This window comes from Rutilus rutilus (assembly GCF_951802725.1).
Source record: "Rutilus rutilus genome assembly, chromosome: 12".
NCBI lineage: Eukaryota > Metazoa > Chordata > Actinopteri > Cypriniformes > Leuciscidae > Rutilus > Rutilus rutilus.
In genome coordinates, this window is record NC_140217.1 from 6,719,342 (window position 1) to 6,735,243 (window position 15,902).

At 36.4% G+C, this 15,902-nt stretch overlaps 2 protein-coding genes across 3 annotated transcripts; one reads left to right on the plus strand and one right to left on the minus strand.

Moving 5' to 3' along the window:
- Positions 1-222: 222 nt before the first annotated feature.
- Positions 223-6,733, minus strand: atg3 (autophagy related 3). Its single transcript, XM_084426870.1, has 12 exons — positions 6,473-6,733; positions 5,679-5,720; positions 5,532-5,581; positions 3,988-4,058; positions 3,763-3,870; positions 3,621-3,670; positions 3,020-3,110; positions 2,902-2,936; positions 2,666-2,821; positions 2,379-2,506; positions 2,074-2,142; positions 223-1,133 (listed from the first exon to the last, which is right to left on the minus strand). The coding sequence occupies exons 1-12, from the start codon at positions 6,542-6,544 to the stop codon at positions 1,052-1,054; spliced, it is 954 nt and encodes a 317-aa protein (XP_084282996.1). The 5' UTR covers positions 6,545-6,733; the 3' UTR covers positions 223-1,051.
- Positions 6,734-7,563: 830 nt separating this feature from the next.
- gpr161a (G protein-coupled receptor 161a) lies at positions 7,564-14,829 on the plus strand. Of its 2 annotated transcripts, none has more exons than XM_084426993.1 (6): positions 7,564-7,714; positions 9,108-9,554; positions 10,051-10,769; positions 12,054-12,161; positions 12,433-12,555; positions 13,526-14,829. In XM_084426993.1, the coding sequence occupies exons 2-6, from the start codon at positions 9,196-9,198 to the stop codon at positions 13,801-13,803; spliced, it is 1,587 nt and encodes a 528-aa protein (XP_084283119.1). In that variant the 5' UTR covers positions 7,564-7,714; positions 9,108-9,195; the 3' UTR covers positions 13,804-14,829. The 2 variants fall into 2 exon arrangements, with proteins under 2 accessions (XP_084283119.1, XP_084283120.1); XM_084426994.1 differs by having other exon boundaries at positions 7,576-7,714; positions 13,529-14,823.
- The last annotated feature ends 1,073 nt before the right edge of the window (positions 14,830-15,902 follow it).

A 15,902-nucleotide genomic window follows, 5' to 3' on the forward strand; every position in this document is an offset into this window, starting at 1 on the left:
ATAATAATTTGACACTGGTCAGGCAGGTATACGTTAGACAGAAGACAAGTTAAAAGGTTTAAGAAAACATAGGCATAATGTTTAATCCCGAGTACAGTAGACCATGAGTAAAAAATAAATTTAGGGAATGCTGCCCCCCGGCGCCATTTTTAAAACTAGCAATTTAATGTTGTTACAGCAATAGGAATTATTCTAGCCCCAGAGTAGTCAATACAATAAGTATTCCTGCTTAAAAAGTGGGTTTTATTAACAAATTCACATATCATAGAATATGTCTACAGGGCCAACCAGTTAAGAGCATGTTGGTTGTCAGTTGCATAAGATGTCAAATGCATACAATTACCTTAAAGACCACAAGACTTCCTTAGTAACTGTTTCTGTGTTTATCTGTGAACCATCATGACTGAAAACCCCCATTAAGCCTTTTCAAATTCAATTTCGTTCCCACATCACTTCATCTTGAATTCCAAGTCAACAATATATGATAAAATACACATATACAATAACTGGTTTGTCAATTCTACAGATGCAGACTGTTGGATTGTGAATATGTTTTACCACAACAATGCTCTGGATCCAAGACAGTGATTCCAGCATTCAAAGAACAATGCGTTCAGACAAGCTGACATGTAAGTAGACACGTCCAACACCAGACAAAGCTCAGCCAACACTCACAACATTATTCTGATCATACAAATAACACCAACATGTTTTGACAGCCATTTATTATTTGCCATTAAAACAGGAGAATGGCTTGTTAAATGTCACACAGTTTTTTTTAGGAAATGTAAATATAAAATAAAACATGTTTAGTTTTAGGACAGCATTAAGAGCAAGTGGCTAATACAGAGATTAAGCTGAAGAACAGTAGGGAAAACTGGATTTAAATGTGTGTTGCTAACCATCAGACTCAGCAGATCCCCTCCCAGGCATTTCATAAAACATTCCCAGCACCTTTCCAGGACAGTGTCTCTGAGTTTCATACTGCTGCTTCCTCAACGCAGTAACAATACATGTTGTCATAGTTGTGGGCATAATGGTGAACGATAAGTTACATGGTGAAATGCCTCGTGTAATCATATTCTATTGTAGGAATGACAGCTTGCACAAATTTCAGGAAAATCAGAAGATACCTGAAGTTATGAAAAGTTAAGGGAAAATGTGCGGGTTTTTTTTAAAGTGATTCATAAACCAACATAAACATTTGTTAATTCCAATATCTGCAAGCACACTACTAGACATACTTGGCTAAAAACATGTTTCATGATTTTTGATGTGCAAAAAAAAAAAGTGTCTAGCATACATGGTAACTTAATACGGTTTAAAAAGCATCTCATGATGCAGCTCATGAAGATGGCTGACGGTATGCCAATAGTGAGTCTTCAATAATATTTCATCAATAATATATAATATTTGACCACTGCATAATTCTGATAACTATATTCCCATATTCTAAAATGTGGGAAATCATAGAATTAGTGGGATTTATTTTATTTTTCTCAACTGGACGTGTACACTACCATTCAAAAGTTTGGGGGTCAATATTTTTTCAAAAAGAGATAGTTTTATTCAGCAAATGTGTTTAATTTATCAAAAGAAAAAAAAGATTTCTAATGTTACTTCCATTTTAAAAGGTACACTATGTAACTTTTTTTTTTCTCCCAAAATTAGAAATCACACAGAGCCAAAGTGCAACCAAAACAATATTCTTCAGCAAAATACATGCAGTTTTGTTTTCTAAGCGCTAGAGAGACAAAAGTTACAGTGTACCTTTAAATAAATGTTGCTCTTTTTAATAATTTCTGGAAAAAGAAAATCATGGTTTTCACAAAAATAGTAAGCAACATTAGTAATAAGAAGAAATGTTTTTTAAGCAACAAATCAGCATATTATAATGATTTCTGAAGGGTCGTGTGACACTGAAGTCTGGCATAATTATTTTAAATTGTAATAATTTCACAATATTACAGTTTTTACTGTATATAGCCTTAGTGAGCATAAGAGACAAACACATTAAAAATCTTTTAAACGGTAGTGCATGTTCTTACACACATAAGCTATAAGAAAGGATACATATGGACCCCGAGTTCTCCTCCTCCTTCCGCCACAGTCTCGATAATCTTTTTCATCACCTCTGCATGTCTGATCGTTAAAAGCAAGAGAGCAGATAATTAGGTTGCATGACACTGAATGTAAATGAGAGAGCATGAATTAATAAATTATTGAGAATGTGTTTTTTTTCCCAGTTTCCTAATACTGGTCTGTAAGAGGACGGCACAGGATGATAGATAAATATTTGTGTGTATTGTATATTTCACATTTACATAATATACATTGTAAATATACAATGGCATTATTCATGTAATGTTTGTATTGACCTGCACGGATGCACGGAGCACATGGCAGGTGGGGGAAGGTGAGGGTGATTCTCAATGGTGACTGTTTTTTTGACGTGATCCTGGCTGATGTCTTCATACATCTGATCCACCGATAGAGGCTGTCTGTCCTAAGAAGGAGCAAAACATGTATGGAGTAAACAAACTGAGTTTTACTAAAGTCATGGGAGAAAAAAGAAAAAGATGGAAGAATTAAGGAAAGATAGAGCCACAGGCTTACATCACGTCACATGTTGCCATCATGTCAAAGCATCATAGAGCAAAGTTACCTCATCATATCCAAAAAGCCATAGTCTTGGTGTCTGGTAATATTTGTCATATGTGATGTAAAGATCGTAAGTTCTTGTCTGTAGAATGGCATCTTCCCCACCAGCCTCTGCTTTGGATTTACTTAAATCAGCCATTTTACTTGTGTCAAGAGTGGCCTGAACAAAGAATATTAATGAATAATTCTGCAAAAGGAAATTCTGATGTTGAAAAGCTTGCGTTGAGCACAATTTCTTACATCATCTGTCTCCAAAAGTCCACTTTCTTCATATTCTGAAATACAAATACCAGTTATAAAGTCAAACGTACTGGTTAACAATGCACGTGATGAAAAATAAATCAAAATTCAGAGCTACCTTCCATGTCTGCTGGCTCTCCTTCCTCCTCATCATCATCATCTTCACCATTTCCACATGCACCTTTCTGCACGTTCATATTCATATTGTCCTTTAAGTGCATACAAAACAAATATTAACTTATATTAAAAATATTATTCACAACTTAAAACCAAAACATAAAAAAATCATTACTTCTATGCAATTTCTTCCATTCTCAGAGGGATAGTTCAGCCAAAAATAAAAATTCTGTCATCATTACTCACCCTTATGTCGTTCCAAACCCGTAAGACTTTCGTTCATCTTCGTAACACAAATAAAGTTCTTTTTGATGAAATCTGAGCGTTTTCTGTCCCTCCATTGACAGCTATACAACTACCAACTTTGACTCTTCGAAAAGTTCCTAAAGAGATTATAAAACTAATCCAAATTTTCTGAAAAGGAAATGATCACTTTATATGATGAACAGATTGAATTTAGGATTTTATTCACTTGTCAGTTGCGTAGCGGTCAATGGAGGGACAGAAAGCTCTCAGATTTCTGATGAACGAAAGTCTTACGGAATTTTCATTTTTGGGTGAGCTAACCCTTTAAAGTAGTCAACATAGTGCTGCTGATTTACCTTATTATCCAATGAAATGTCCCGAACTGCATCCATCACCCCTGTAACACCTAATAATACAAAAAAAAGTCCACAAGAATGTCTGTCAGAAACGAAAGCATGAAAAAGATATGTTACTGTTTGTCTAGTTTCTGTTCCATACCAGCGTTATGATAGGTATCCACCCATCCCCCGTCTCCATCATCCTCTTCTATAATGGCCTCCAGCTCATCAGAGTATTCCATCTGTTTACAGCGCTTGTAACATGGAACTGAGCCCCAAAACAGCCATATTGTGACATTTGCAAAACATTCATCAGCTTTACACAACACAATACAGTGGGAATGTACATTTCAGAAAGTGAATAAATAATGTTTTCTTCTTTTACCATTTCGGGTTAATAGAAACTGCTTGTCTTTGGGCAGATAGGGCTTCACCTTTGCTTCTTCTCCAGATGCCCTAAAAAGTAAAGAATATAGATTCTCAACAATGTAAAAAGCCACAAATATACAGAATATATCTCATTTGAAGGTCAAAGAATTGTTGTGGTTTTCAACTATTTCTATCTGATATTTGGGAAATATTTTAAATCTTCACATAACTAGAATAAATATATATATATATTATATAGACACATTCATTATTATGTTTCATGACTTTTCCAGTTCTAAATTCAAACTTTTAAAATTCCCTCGTGTTTCCACACCATGGGAATTCTGGTGCTCAAATAAAAGTGACAATTGTTGAGGGAACAAATATAAAAGAATTATGTCAGTTTACATCTTGATTTTAAATGTGTTTTAGACAATTCTAAGTTTGTGTCTTATTTTAAATAATTTGTGGCTGTCCCAGTTTGAGAACCACTGGCCTAAAGCAAATCACTAAAATATACTACCATTCCAAAGTTTAAACAGTCTTGACTGAATTTATGTTTCTCATGTTCCCCAAAGACCTTTTCACCTAAAGGCTTGAGCTTAAATGCCAGAAATGAATTGTGCCAAAAGCCAAAATGCAAAAACACTTTTGATCACTGAATAACTTACTTAGCCATACTTTGTGGACAATTTTGTAACCAGAAGTAAGCTAAATCTGACAAAAACTCCCTTTTTTTAAATGCAAAGATGCAGCAAGTTTTCTGTAAGGGTTAGGTTATAGTATTTATAGTCTTGCAAAGCCAGACCTTTGCCTAATGACATAAGTCTGGGCTCTTTAGCCACAGCAATTGGCAGAGGAGCGCCCACTTAATGTTTAAGGACTTCTGACTGACAGGTAAAGTGACCAATCACAGCTTTGTTTTGTCCAACGTCATGTTTAGAGACGTAAACATGTCACTACAATAACTGACTGGTGTGCTATAAAACACTATCGATATTTTCATGTCTACCTGCATAAAATGCAGATATTCCCTTCGAACTTCGAAGTAAATGACTGATTTTCAATTATAGATGCGAGTGGAAACACAACTAATACAACAGGATCACTTGAGAACCGAAAAAGTTGGCCAAGCTCGGAAAACAGTATGTTTTTCACGTATTCCGTCAGTAAAGACGTGTACACATCTCTTTGAATTCATCGTGTTCAAACAAAATGCTTGATATCTTGAAGTTTCTATGCAGTGAAATTCACACACTTTTTTCAAGTGTAGTGTTCAGTTGCTGCTCTGAAGCATTCATTGCTGCTGTATCTAAAGTTTTAAAGTAAACTGCTTTGAATCCTGGCGGACCATTAAAGATCGCCAAACACTAAGCTCCTGGAAAACCTGTAGAAAGCAACCAATCAGATTCATTTTGCTTTCACAAAAGTGTTTCCAGTTACATGCATCAGACGCTGATCAAACAAAGAGTTAGTGGCCCAGTGGGCATGACGTCTGAACATTTATAGATGTATATAAAAACATCTTTTGCATATAAAAACATGTGTGTTCGTTCTTGCCATTTCCATGTGGGGCAGTGATGAACCAGATGATCTCCTGCTGCAACAAACTGCACAGAACACAAAACACTGTTGAGCTTGAATCAGTGTGTACATCCTAATAAATTGCATATATTACACCATAACAAAATCAAAATGCACACTCACCTCCTCTGGAGTTATAACCCCAGTTTCTTTAAATTTAGATTCCTGGAAAAGCGAAACACATGATATAAATAACATTTAAAAATTTTTTTTTTTTTTTTTTTACTCTAGTCTTTCACTCTTGAAAAATAAGGATGGCCTGGGTGTGAAAGTCTTGCCATATCAAATGTCACTGTCCAATATCCAAAGTAAAGATATATAGTTGGCTATCTTGTGGTTCACAATTTGTTTGTCACTGTTTCCAGCAAATATGTATGTGGTCAATCATGGAGTTAAATTGTAACAATACATTTACACATTTTGAAGACGCTTTTATCCTAAACGACTTACATTGCATTCAAGCTATACATTTGATCAGTTCATGCACGCTATGTATATATTATATCTAAGCAATGTAATGTGATATAATTCAATATAATGTCTATATAATACTGATGTGGCATCATATGCATCACTCCACGAAGAAAACACGTGATGCGTATTGCCTAAACTACATCACATTTTGCATTCCAGACATTTCAAACCTTTACCTGGTTATTTTTCCTAAAATGCAGTGTGTTTTGAGCCAGCAGTGGCGTCTACTGAACTTTGGGCCATCTGACAGGTTGAATGTTTTCTTATGTTTTGATGCCTGTTGGTACCAGTAGTATTGATCTCTACTGACATCATCATAGCATTGGATCAGTAGTTTCTGCTTACAGGTCCATGCTCGATTTCTTCACACTTATAAAGCCTCATATTTAATGCTCTAGCTGCTGGAGACGGACTGAAAATCATGCTAACACTTCTCGTCTTACCTTCAAAACTGGCGTTAAAAACTCTGCCACCCCCAAAGCAGTTCCTTTCACCGAGTTTATGACGTTCTGCATGCTTGAGGAAAAGTCTCCAAAACAGACGAATTCGCTTAGAGATTCGAATGAATTATAATTGACTTCACTACACACACAGTCTGTTTAAAGAGCGTTTAATCGTGCTACACCACATGACCTAAATCATCTGACAATCACTTCCGCATTTCAAATATCGCGATATTACACGACACGCCCATTCTTGACAGCAAAGCATCTCAAACTTAGAGCCTGTTTTATGTATTTGTTTTCCATCAATGTTTTGTGGATTATTATATCATGCAAATAGAAATAGACCTTTGAGAATTAGAAAACTGATCAAAATGCAAGTCATGAAGATATTTTGTTATTTACAAATAAATCAAGTTTATTCGTCGGCCATTGCATATTGTGAATAAACAACCTACTATTAATAACGAGGACATTCATTACAAAAACAAACACTTTTTGTTTTTACACATGCTCATGAGGGACAAGAGATAACATTTTGAATGATGAATTCCTTTCTAACATGAGCCCATACATACATTATGAACCCAGTGACCTTTGTACAAATATGTTGTTTGTTATTGCCTTTATTATGTGCACTTTGATAACTTGTCATTGCGATAGGCGACGTGGAAACTCTTTCGATTTCGATATTATTGCCATAAGTGCTCGTGGTTACAGATACCAGAACCGAATCGTTTATTGGCCACTGGTAGTCACGTGACCCTGGTAACGTCACCTGCGGGAATCTTTAATCGTCTTTGGTGGTCCAAAAGTGAATTCCAGAAGAACTGAAATAATAAAGTATTGCAAATAAAAAATGTATCGCTCACTACTGTTTTTATGTCTGCATTATCTAAACCCGCCCCACTGTCTTGTTACGGAGACGTGTGTTATATGAACACATTTAGTCAAACAGTACAACTTTATGTATATCACATAACTAATGATATTTCACCGTAAGTGCCGGTGATATATTAGATTTTAAAGTGTCTGAGTTGCAGCTTAGCTTTTTTACTTGTGTAGACAGTGAGACCAGCGTAAGACAGACCACACACAGACCCACACACAGCCTGAGAGAGACGGGGAGACACTCGCCGCCATTGCGGTGCTATAGTTTCTGGGAATCTCATCAGCGGCGAACTGTAAATAAAGTCACGCATCTACTTTAAAGCGAGATTTAATACCATCTAAAGCAGCGAGGTGAGTTGGCCAGTACTCGTCAATAAACTAACATCTCTCCGAAGTAAACTTTTTCGTACTCAAGTTGGAAGTTGCGTTTAAATAGTGGTCTTTGTTCAATTAGAATTGTTAGATATTTGTTTCTCTATGCTGTATTGGTTAAATCTGACAAATTATTTGTTCATTCTCAATAGCCTACAAAACAAAACTATACTAAAGTTTTTTGTTGTTGGTTTACAGTTTGGAGTTTAATATATCAGTTATAACGTTATAGGTCACATTAACTTAACTTCTAAACAGTTAGGCTATATGCATGCATATGATTTAAAAGTCAAATTCACTTTGATTTAATGGTGCGATTTATTGCATGGAACAACGTTGATATGTATAGTGTAATAACAAGAGGTTTTATGCTGGTAAACGCTTTATCACCTTTTGTCATGGTCCATGTTCAGCTGTAATAATAGAGTGTTGTAAGTTGTTATTTTGTACCTTAGCACTTACATTTGCACTTGATTTAGCAATTATGTATGTAAAATTAAAGAATAGTTCACCCAACAATGAATATATTCACCCTCATGTTGTTTCAAACCTGGATTATTTTTTTTTTTCTGCAATATTTAGCAGAATGTCCAAGCTGCTCTTGTCCATACAACAAAAAGGAATGGGGACTGACAAATTGAAGGCTATGAAAACAAATAAAGTAAACACTATGCTACATATTATGAGCATTCTAAAACTTGCCCAGAGCAATAAAGAAAGACAAAAGCACAGACAACATTCACTCATTTGAATTATTAATTATTTTACATTTAAACCCAATTACAATAGCTCTCTCATAAAAATACACATACATTTTAAACAAACATTTAGCTTCTAACTTATATTTTACGGCCTATATATTTTACTGATAATTATTGTGTTCCCTTTCTATTGCTCCTTCAGTGAAGTATGTGAAGTTTAACAAAGGCTCTCTTGCTGTCAGGACTCAGGACGATCCTTTATGCAAAATGGAAATATGTTTTGCCCATAGAAATGCATTGTTCACTACTGTAAAGTGACGTGACTGGCAGATGTTTTCCATGCACAGCACACAGGCACAATTAATAAGAAATCAAATTCACTGTCACCTATTTTCATTGTTGTTTATTATCGATTTTATCCATTATTTGTTGCAGCCTTACTTGGGATATAGTGCATTAGATCACAATTTATGGTAGTTTTGTATTTAAAAAAATTCGATTGAGAGCTCCAGTCCCCTTTTACTTTCATTGTGTAGACGGGAACAACTTGGACATTCTGCAACTCTTTGTGTGTTCCTCCACACAAAATGATGAGAAAGTTCACTTTCATTTTTGGATGAACACTTCCTTTAACAATCATAATCAACTGTACATTTTTTGAACTTTCTAAGACATCTTGGTGAGATGATCAAGCGATGGATCTATGGATCTCTGCAAACGTATCCTTGGTCTGCATTTGGATGACGTAGCGTGCTTATCATGAACACCAGCAGCAATGAAACCTTACCGGGGAACGGCACAGACGTGGGAGACAGCTGGGCCTGGATCGTGGAGTCTGTTGTCATATTAGCCATTGCCTTGTTTGTCTGTCTGGGCAATTTGCTTGTTGTGTTGACCCTTTATCGGAAGCCCTACCTCTTAACGCCAAGCAACAAGTTTGTCTTCAGCCTGACGCTTTCTAACCTCCTGTTGTCGGTACTGGTGCTGCCATTTGTCATTGCCAGCTCTCTTAAGGGAGAATGGCTCTTCGGAGTTGTTTGGTGCAACTTCACGGCACTGTTATATCTGCTCATCAGCTCTGCCAGCATGCTCACGTTGGGAGCCATTGCCATTGACAGGTAAGGAATATTATTAAGTTTTTTATCATGCATTGCAAACTCATCTTTCAAACACTATCCAACAACTCTCATTTTTTTTCATGAAATCTTTTTAGAATCAAGAGTCTAGATGTTAAAATCTGTATCCTGTAGATGAAGTACAAATGAATGGTTGCATTGTTGTCTGGTTTGTTAACCCCTGCTGTCTTGATTTTTACTCTTGCTTGCTATGTGTGGATACAGACAAAACATTAGAAAACATGCTAAAACATGATTTTTAATCAAAATGAAAAGCATCTAATGCTTTTTTTATATTGTAACAGTGTCACGTTCTGGTTGTTGCAACAATTGCATGGGGTTGAGCTTTGTATTACATCAGGTTTGACATAAACTCGACCACACATGCAAAAGCCAAAACTGTGTGATTGTTATTGACATAATGAACTGTTCCTTTAAGGTCAGAATTAGAACATATCGACATCTAAAACTTGACTAACCACTTTTTGTGTTGTGTCAGGTACTATGCTGTGCTGTTTCCGATGGTCTACCCTATCAAGATCACAGGGAATCGTGCCGCAGTGGCCATTGTCTACCTGTGGCTTCATTCTCTGGTGGGCTGCCTGCCTCCTCTGTTCGGCTGGTCCACATTTGAGTTCGATCATTTCAAGAAGACATGCACTGTGGCCTGGTATCGTGAAGTCAGCTACACTGCATTCTGGGTTGCGTGGTGCTGCCTGATTCCACTGTTTGCCATGCTGGTGTGCTACGGCTTCATCTTTCGTGTGGCCCGGCACAAAGCTCGCAAGGTGCACTGCGGGACGGTTGTGGTTGTTCAAGTACCCGCGTCCTCCAACAGGAACGGACGGAAAAACTCCACCGCCTCGGTTTCTTCCATCGGGAGTCGTAGAGGTTTGATCTACGCTGGGAGCCAGTGTAAAGCACTGGTCACCATTTTGGTGGTGGTCGGCACCTTCTTGATGACATGGGGACCGTATGTGGTGGTGATCTGCACCGAGGCGGTATGGGGGCGAGGAAGTGTGTCTCCTGGACTGGAGACGATGGTGACTTGGCTGTCGTTTGTCAGTGCTGCCTGTCATCCTCTCATTTACGGGCTGTGGAATAAAACTGTAAGGAAAGAGCTGCTTGGCATGTGCTGTGGTGACCGCCACTACCGGGAATCATTCATTAGTCGCCACAGGAAGTCCCGCCTCTTTAGCATCTCCAACCGAATCACAGGTGAATGTTATATAAAGTCATGATCATGTGTGGTTATGTAGGGCTATGACGTTGCTAATCAAATCATTATTTAGCTATTTTTAATATGCGATAGGTTGATTAGTGGTACTTTCTCAGACTAGTATTAATAATGGTCATATCTGACCATATAGATTGTCTCTCTCTCTCTCTCTCTCTATTTATCTATCTATCTATCCATCTATCTACCCATCTCCACTGCTTTAAAAAAAAAAATCTAAATTTCTGGAAAATTATTTCAGTTATGTGTTTTCTTGCATTTTAATTTAGATCAGATTAAAAAAATTGTTTTTTAAATATTAATAATTTTTTAATTTAAATACTTTTTTATTTTTATTTTTATTTAGTTTTTATTGACATTCTGTAACAATTGTCGCATGTACATCCGTCTTAAATATTAATCACAAAGTGTCAACATGAATGTCCGTTTTTCAGAAGTAAAGAACATAATAAAAAACTAAATAAAAACAAAAACATGAACACTTAGGGAGTGAAGTATGGTTACTCCTACATATACAGGATATTATCATCTCAGATTAAGCAAATCAAAGTCCGGCCTGTGTGATGTTATATAGTCTATCCATTTCTTCCAATGTAAAACAAACAAGTCCTTCTTGTAGTTCAAGTCTGCAGTTAATTTCTCCATCCTACATATATCCATCGTGATGTCCATCCACATGGTCAATGTTGGACTCTCCTGTGAAAGCCATTTTTTTGTGAGTGCCTTTTTGCCTGCAACTAACAAAATACTAAACAAATGTTTGTCTCTCTTTGTCCATCCATCTGGCATGAGTCCAAAAAAAAGGTGGCTCCCAAAAATTTCTTGTATTGCTTTATGTATTTCCTTCCAATAAGTTTTAATAACCTGACAGCCCCAAAAAACATGATAATGATTTGCATTCATATTTCCACAATTTCACCAACAGGCTGGGGAGTTACCTCTATAGTGTGATTTTTGATAAGGTGTAATAAAATATCTTATCAGGCTCTTCCAGCCAAACTCCTTCCAACTCTGTGAGCTGCTACATTTCCATTGATATTCCCAGATTATTTCCCATTCATCCTCTGACAGATCTAATTTAAATACTTTTAAGTCATCCTGAGGCCCCCTACTTTGCCCCGGCCTCCTGGTTGAGACCCACTGCCCTAAAGGAATTGTTCACTCCGAAAAAAAAAAAAAAAATCTGTCGCCATTTACTAAACGGTTACACATTATACTTTACATTATACTGTGTCCTGCCTTTAATCTTCATCTTTCTGTTGCAGATCTCGGTATGTCTCCACACCTGACGGCCATGTTGGCTGGTGGAGGCCAGCTTTTAGGTGCTGGTAGTAGCACAGGAGACACTGGCTTCAGTTTTTCCCAGGACTCAGGTGTGTGTAGATCTAATTTTATACTTGCACACCCGTTCAAAACAAGTCTCTTATGGTCACCAAGACTGCATTTATTTAAATAAATATACAGTATAAAAAATGGGAAATACCATGATGGTACATATAATTTGTTTAATATTATAAATGTCTTTTCAGTCACTTTTGATCAATTTAATGCATCCTTGCTGAATGAAAGTATTAATCTAAATAAAATGAATAAACTCATGTATTGTTACCTAAAGTGTTTGGTTTTGTAACTGTTACTCTGCAGGTACAGATATCATGTTGCTGGATAACTGTTCTGAGGAAGCAGAAAGCTCACACTACAGTGCTTTATTCAACAAGCACAGGAGTTCAGTAATGTTTGAGGACCAAGTGGAACAGCAGGCTAAAGGTATAGTTAACTACCTCTCGTTAGTAAGTGATTAAAAGGACAGAATTTCACAAAGCTTCGCTGCACCTGCAAGCCAACTTAACTTTACTAATGTAAAATGGGTTGCAAATGTGTGTTTTTTTCCAGGGTTGATACAAGCTAAGCTCAATCGACAGCATTTGTAGCATAATGTTGATCAGTGTTGGAGAAAGTTACTTTTAAAAGTAAAGCGTTGCAATACTGCCTTACTTCCTAAAAAGTAACTAATTGCATATAGTCACTTTTTGTGGAAACTGATGCATTGTTAACTCTTGCTTATTATTTTGCTTATTGGTGTGCTTGAATTGGATCATCGATTGTCAGCATCCAAGACATTGCAAAATGATTTTAAATACATAGAGTACATTTGTATTAACATAGTGTGAATACTGGTAAAGTGGGATACTTTCTGATAATTTACCTTCTGCATCATTTTTTATTATGATCCAAATGTCTTAGCCCCTCATAAGAGCTCTACTATGCTTTTTGTTGTAAATTTAAAAGTAATGCATTACTTTACTTGTTGCTTGAGAAAAGTAATCCAATTACATATCTGGATTACAGTAAAACGGAGGCCAATCTGTAAACGTTAAAATATTTACTGTTTCAATAGTACAGCCACAAGACGTAGACAAACGTGTGTTAACATGATTTTTGTGAGAACAAAATCGCTTACTAACCTTTCCTGTGTAAAGTTGTATCCAATTTTACATCAACACCATCAACCCTAAACCTTTTCCTGTCATGTTTCTCATTGCTGCTACCAAATAAAAGGGCCAAACATCTGTTTACACACAGGAACGTCTCTTGCAGTTGTAATTGATAATGTAGTCAAGTCAAGTCACCTTTATTATAGCGCTTTATACAGTACAGATTGTTTCAAAGCAGCTTTACAGTAATAACAGGAAAATGCATTACTTATTTCTCATTCTGTATTTCCTTTGCTTTCCAGTAGGTAAGGATGAGTCTCAGCACCTGGTGAAGGCGGAGGTACACCAGGTGATTGACATCTTTGCATCCAGTATGGCAAAAGCCATAGAGTGCGATGCCAAATTTCTGCTGTTCGGTACGGAGTCTCTGACTGACAACATTTCATCAGTTCAGCCCGCAGAGAGGGGCCCGCTCGACCCAGATGGCCAGAGGGTCCGTCTGGAGAGCATCGATGAGGGAATCGTTAAAGATGAAAAGGGTGAAGACGACGAGGATGAAATCGAGGAAATCTGTGCATAAATAAATCTGATTTTGGTCTGTAATGTTCTCAATGAAGCACATATTCTGATTGTGGAGGCACAATAATCTCCAAGGTTCATGGTGCCATGATATTCATCCGAAACTCCTAGCAAAAGCTCAAAAAAAGTCAGTTTAAGCTCTTTATGGAAAAGAGCTCTCTTGGAAAGTAATTAATTTATGTACTATATAGGGCCGATTGGGGCTAGTTGTCACTTTTTGCACCAGTGAATATTCCTCAGAATAGATTTATTTCTGAAATTCAAATTTCAAATACTCTGTTTTCTGTCTTGCTTCAAAAAACATTATTGCATATTATCACACTACTTGGCGTAAGTTGTCACAATGAGAACCTGCCATTTAAATAGCATATTATAGCATTTTTAAACAGTTAAACAATTGTGAAGTACAAATTAATGAAACAACACAAATTTAAAACCACTATTTTGGCCAACAAATAATTGTGTCCTAAAAACAGTTTAACAGGTCAACTTTTAATATTACCAAAATGTTTAGATTAGAGACAGAATTCACAAAAAAAACATTCTAATTTGACAGTTTTGAACAAGGAGTTTAAAACAAGCAAAGGTGAACAAATGTTTATGCAACTAGATGTCTGACTCAAACCTGAACTCCTGTGACAACTAGCCCCGGTCTCCTATAACTCTAGTGACCTTATTATTCAATATAAACGAGCTGTGTACAGGCATTCGATGTGTAATGCGTTTGTAGAGATGGTGGGGACCCAAAGGAAAAGTAATCTTTGTTTTTTTGTGTGTTTAGAACGGTTTACATATTTATCTTTGTCTGCTTTTAAAATATTGTGTATCGATTGATGTCATATTTTCATGTCTGCATGTTTGAATACATACATGAATAATGTTTAGACCTGCCGAAATATATATACCACTATCCATTATGAGTGTAAAGTGGTGCTGTTTTCAAGCACTGAGAGCATAACATTGTAAAACTACACACAACATGTAATCTTCTATTCAAGTACATGATGCTCACATTATTTCTAAAGTGAAAAAAAAAAAAAATGCTTTGTAAAATATTTATAACACCAAGTCTTATTCTTTAAATACCCCAGATATACAAGTGGAAATTATTTTATGATCTTTTGAAATATAGCTGTCTTTGTATTTCATGTTAAGGTGTAAACATTTTGTAATTTAGTATTCTTTTTTTACAATTAAATTACCCATTTTCTTTTATATCATAACCGTCTTTTTGATAATAAAAAGCACTTTATTTCTAAGTCTGTTTCTCACAGTGGTCACTGGTCAGTAATGTAAAGGTGTGTGATGATGATTAGTGTCTGCTGAACATCTGTGAGGATCTCAGCCAAAGTTGGGGCAGCATGAGAGACGAATGTGCAACAAAAGAGCACTGTCTTGGAGAAAAAGGACAGAAATCCCCCTGGGTCTTCAGCGTTTAAAAAAGGGATAGTTCACTCAGAAATTAAAATGCATCATTCACTCAACCTCATGCTATACCTGACATATATGACTTTCATTCTTCAGATAAACACCAACGAAGATTTAATAATCAATTTCTGTGAGTTCATATAATGCCATTGAATAGATGCAGCCCGAAAACCCACACAGCGATTGTGACAGTAATCCATACGACCCCAATGGGTAACAATCAACCCAATGGCAGACATTCAATGGCTTACTGATGCTGGCACTAAACACGTGGGCTGAGTAAGTACTTTATTCTTAATAAGTAATTACTTAACGACCGCTAAAAAAGTATGTTCTATATAGTATGAATGTAATCTGGATGTACTTTATTCGCCATGGTGTTATTATCATGTGAGATACCAGCGTCAGTAGCATCACTGCCATTCATAAATCCTCACCCGTGGCCTTATGGGATAATAAAGTGTCCATCATATGGCCGATCTAAAAAAGATCTAAAAGCTGACGCTAGCAATATGTGTTGGGTTAAAAAGCATTAGGAACAAAAAATAATAGTAGAGATGACCAATACATCCAGCGAACATTAAGGAGTCGATCCGATTAATGCGGAACATTTAATGGACGTTATATCGAACATATGACTCGTCTGACATAGGCCTACTCACCGAGTTGTGG

What these genes read in the sequence shown, in the direction of transcription:
- atg3 (XM_084426870.1), bottom strand. Translation starts at nt 6,544, where the DNA reads ATGCAGAACGTCATAAACTCGGTGAAAGGAACTGCTTTGGGGGTGGCA. An exon ending in TTTTAACGCCAGTTTTGAAG is followed by an intron (nt 5,721 to 6,472) that starts GTAAGACGAGAA and finishes TCGCTTTTCCAG; the next exon opens with GAATCTAAATTTAAAGAAAC. An exon ending in GGAGAACTCGGGGTCCATAT is followed by an intron (nt 1,134 to 2,073) that starts GTATCCTTTCTT and finishes TCATAACTTCAG; the next exon opens with GTATCTTCTGATTTTCCTGA.
- gpr161a (XM_084426993.1), top strand. Translation starts at nt 9,196, where the DNA reads ATGAACACCAGCAGCAATGAAACCTTACCGGGGAACGGCACAGACGTG. An exon ending in GGAGCCATTGCCATTGACAG is followed by an intron (nt 9,555 to 10,050) that starts GTAAGGAATATT and finishes GTGTTGTGTCAG; the next exon opens with GTACTATGCTGTGCTGTTTC. An exon ending in CAGTTTTTCCCAGGACTCAG is followed by an intron (nt 12,162 to 12,432) that starts GTGTGTGTAGAT and finishes GTTACTCTGCAG; the next exon opens with GTACAGATATCATGTTGCTG.